The sequence below is a fragment of the Limulus polyphemus genome, unplaced genomic scaffold (assembly GCF_000517525.1).
Source record: "Limulus polyphemus unplaced genomic scaffold, Limulus_polyphemus-2.1.2 Scaffold2063, whole genome shotgun sequence".
Lineage (NCBI taxonomy): Eukaryota > Metazoa > Arthropoda > Merostomata > Xiphosura > Limulidae > Limulus > Limulus polyphemus.
Genome location: NW_013667673.1, coordinates 159702 through 164190, shown reverse-complemented (window position 1 = coordinate 164190; position 4489 = coordinate 159702). Strand labels below are relative to the sequence as shown.

Sequence of the window (4489 nt, the reverse complement as noted above, 5' to 3'; positions counted from 1 at the left end):
CACTCCTCATCAGTGACCCTGGACACTACCACCAATGAAATATCGGACCAAACCAAGCCTTTATAATACAAGCTGCCAAGTGTTGGCTAACAATACGAAGAATTAAATTGTAGCAAAATGTTACAAGTTCTTCAAATACCTATACAATGATAGGTTTCTTTTTTGTGAGTGTAAAACACTTAAATACACTAATTCGTTAATCCTGAAATGTTTATTAGGGGATGCCTATGTCACCCCATTCCTTTGGCAGCAGAAAAATCAGCAAAGAAGCTGCAATATCGGTTTGATGGAATTTTTGTTGACATTTATTACTATTTGGACAAGAGTACAAATAAGAAACAAGAACTTAGAGAATTCCAGAATCTATGTGATGTGGAGATTATAGCTATTCTGAAGCATGTGTGCACATGCTGGCTGTCTTATGAAAAATGCTTACAGAGGTTAATTGAGCAGTGGAGGCCTTTGAAGCAGTACTTTGCAGCCAAGTATGATGAAAAGAAAAAAGATGAAAAACAAAAATTCCATATGAAGGCAAAGTATGTTCCATGCAGATCAGAGGTGTCAGTGGAGAAAAAGAGTGATTGTTTAGAAAAATGCAAAGAAAAACTTCAAACAGATGCAGTCTGTCAATGTGTTTCTTGGACAGGGATCTGGATTTTCTATGGATGGTTCCTCTAAGAAAGTAACAGACAAAATTGCCAAGTCAAGTGAGAAGGTACAGAACACACCAGACACCAAATACCAGGAAACACTTATTTGCAGACTCTAAGTTACTTACATCAAGAAGATGTGTTATATATGCATTATTTCAGAACAATTGTATTCCAAAGTCTTTGACAAGTATAATTTGAAACTATAGTCTGAGGACCCACTCATCCATTGCTTGCAGAGAATCCTGTTTGCTTTATTCAAGGACTTGTTAAGCAGACTTTTGACATCACATGCAATTTTGAATTGTTCAAATATTTTGGACAAATTTTAAAGACAAAACTTCATTTAAAAAATGATAATTTTGTAATTGGTTATGTAATTGAGCCTTTCCTTGCAAAGTTTAACAAAGAAAGCCAACTCTTTTTCTATGAAGACGTAAGAAATTACTATGAAACTGTATTGGAATATATGAAGGCCAAGTTTCCACTTTACATCACAACTTTGAAACATGCAGAAGTAGCAGACATATCTGTCAGAAAAAGTTGTTCTTTGGAATCATTAGAGTACTTTGTTGGAAAATTCAAGCCATTCATTCTAAGGGATGCACCTTGGGCCAGTACAATAAGCTGTCGTCAGCAGCATCTTCTCACCTACCAGGCTGATCCATTGACTGGTATAGATCTCAGTGAGCCAGCAGACAAGTGTTGGTATAGTATTGGAAAACTGAAAGATGAGCTGGGCAACTTTGAATATGATAAACTCTTTGAAGTAATTTAGTATATCCTTGTGATACTACACAGCAATGCAGGTTGTGAGATGGTTTTCTCACTTGTTTGCAAAAAGAGGATAGAATTTTAAGGATTAATGTCAAACTCCACCTTAGAATCAGTGCTGATAATGAAGGTAGAGGTGGCACAAAAACTGTGTTTCTCTTGAGAATTTACAGATGATTTTCTAAAGAAAGCCAGGAGTGCTACTTACAGGGCACTTAATTAGTGGTACACTGCATTTAGTAAGTATTGAGTAAAATATAGTTAATAGTGACACCATTTCTGTTTTTTCCTTGTCCTGCTAGGGATTACAATTTTTCAAAATTTGATGTTGGCAGGTCTGCATGTAGCAATTATACTGAGTTCTTTAAATTGTGAAATTGCCTTGAGAAAACCAGTATCCCAACTTTTAATTTTATTAATAACAAATGAAATAGTCATTATAATGTGTATTTTTTTAATTTTACTTAAGTAATTATTCTGAAAATAAGATCCTACCTAAATTAGAAGAAATGGTGGTTTAAATGTAATATTTTATACATTTCTGAAACAGTTTAATTTTTTGTATACATAATTTGTATGATATCTTGGGTATAAATCTGAAAATCTGATTAGTTTAATTTTGTATATTTCTTTATGCAGAATATCCAGGATATGGGGCCAGCAACCCAACTGCCCCAGCTTATCCACAAGTTGCTCATCACCCTAGTATGAGTCTCCCATATCCTTCTTATCCAGGCACAGCTTTTACAGCTGCAAACTATTTACCATCAACTCCTCCAACTTATATACCAGGTATTGTATGAGTTGTATTATGTTATAAACAAAATGTAATTTTTTTTTAAAAGCTGATTATTTTTTTCTCATTCCTTTCATGTATCTGATGTTTTGTGAAATATTGCATCATATTTTTGCAGTAAAATTACACAGACATATTGGTAGGCTATCGATTTGGCACCAATATAATGAAAAATTACATTCTTGGCTGTTGGCTATTTATGCTGTTGTAGTCAGTCAGTTATGTACATTGATACTTTTGCTTGTCACATAGAATGTTCTGATGCATAAACAGTTGAAAGAAGAATGTATTTGAATTAATGTGCAATGTGTAATCACTATCTATTGAAAACGTCTCAAAAGACTTGTTACACTAAATACAGTTTGGAAGATATGATTAGGAAGCTTGGATGGCTTCTTCTTCTTCCAAGCTAAAATAGTGACAGTTATGACTTATAATGGGATTCTAGCTATCAGTTCTGATGAGAGGTGAGTAGCATTTCTGAAGTTAACATTTTTCTTATCTGAAAATGTATCTTGGATAAATACTTACCTCTCTATAGGACCTCCTACCTCAGCCTGCAACCAGTCTCCACATTCGCTGTCTATACCGATCTATCTAAAGGATTTCCCATGCTTTTCCAATCCGATTTTTTAAAAGGGTTATTACAATACATGTATTTTCATATAAGTGTAAAAAAGCTGTGTGTACAGTTGTGCTATTAATTCTGTGGCAATTGGTGGGATACAAAATGTCAACATTAAAATATTTATACAAAAGAAACTTGTTATCCTTTCACATGTTCTTTAAAAATATTTCAGAGTTGAAAGTTATTTAATAACAAAGCTCTATTTATACAATTTTGTACATAAAAATGTTATAAAATTGCAAATTTTTATTTTGAGTTGATTTCAGAATGCTCTGAATGAAAACATTAATATTTATGAATTTTCTGAATTTGTTGTCCCCAAAAAGAAAAGTCATGAGAATTTTGAACAAAATGTTGGAAATTTATTTCAAACTTCAGTACAAGTGTAGTTTTATCAGTTTTAGCCAGTCATTTTATATCAACCTTAGTTGTCTCTGTGTTTTGTAAGTTACTGTATCTCAGCTTTAAAGAGTCATAGGCTAGTGATTTAAATATGTAATGCAATTTATTTTCAGTTCAACTGTATAAGCCAATATGGCTTTGAGTTTAGTTGAAACAAAACATAGTTATAAAAGTTAAAGTTAGTAATAGTAAAAGAAAAGATGTTTGTGAACAGTTACAGTCCTGTTTTTTTTTTTTTTTTTTAACTCTGTGGCCCAAGCTTCTAATTTTATTAGTAGGTAATGTCACTCTCATCATATATCATTCCAAAAATAAAACTAGTGGATGAAATTGTTTAAAATTTGACAAGAACATTCCTAAGTGTTTGTAGTTTCAAAAAAATATTTTATTTTTATCTTTCTACTATTTCTTAATAAAATTTGTTATTTAATGTAGTTATTTGCACTAGGGCTGTGAATAGTTTATCTGCAAGGTGATTTTTACATACAGTTTTTACATTTCATTTGCATAATCTCTAGTACCTCCTAAATTAATATCAAAGTTTTTTAAGATAAATGTTTATAATTAATTTTCCATTTTCTATACTATATCACAAACTCTACATATTATCCTCCATGTATTCTGCAATGAAATGTTTAAAATTAAGAAATATGTACATACCTTTCAGCATATCATAGAAGTCTTTTGAAACTTGTTTTTTTAATATGCTTAATTTCACCTCTATCTTTTCCATTACTTCATTTTATTAATTAATTTTCTTACTTAATTTTCCTTTCCAATTCTTTGTCTTTTATTATTTATGCAGATATGTCAACTGGTGCACTTGGGGCTTTATTATTATATGATGACCCCCATGCAGAGACTTGTTTCACTAATGCTTTGCACATGAGAATGATGCCATCTTGTTGATACATTTTCACACTCCAGCCAACAACAAGTTAAACTTATAAAAATAATTAGACCTTTCAAATATGATTTTTAAAACACAAATAATACATAATTAACTCTCTCAACACATACTCGGTCAAGTTGACCAACCACACAACCTCTATGTACTCATTTAAAGTCTTTATAGATTTAATACTTCTAACTTTCAATATAGTGTGTATATCTTCACAAAATTTCAGTTAATATTATGTCTCTCATATACAGAAAATCATATTTTGTAATAAAGTATTTTCAATAAAATAAAATAAAGATTTGTCCATGAATATATTGAGTATTTGTTTTGAATAGTCC

The 4489-nt window shown here is 31.3% G+C and overlaps 1 protein-coding gene across 5 annotated transcripts in view; it reads left to right on the top strand.

The window, feature by feature from the left end:
* LOC106465827 (DAZ-associated protein 2-like) overlaps positions 1–4489 on the top strand; it is a 38844-nt gene that overhangs the window by 4719 nt on the left and 29636 nt on the right. For 4 of the 5 annotated variants that reach the window (XM_013926066.2, XM_013926065.2, XM_013926063.2 and 1 more), the window contains one exon: positions 2064–2216. In XM_013926066.2, coding sequence (XP_013781520.1) covers positions 2064–2216 — 153 coding nt within the window. Of the gene's footprint in view, positions 1–2061; positions 2217–4489 lie in introns of all 5 variants that reach the window. The other variant, XM_013926064.2, reaches the window with a different exon arrangement.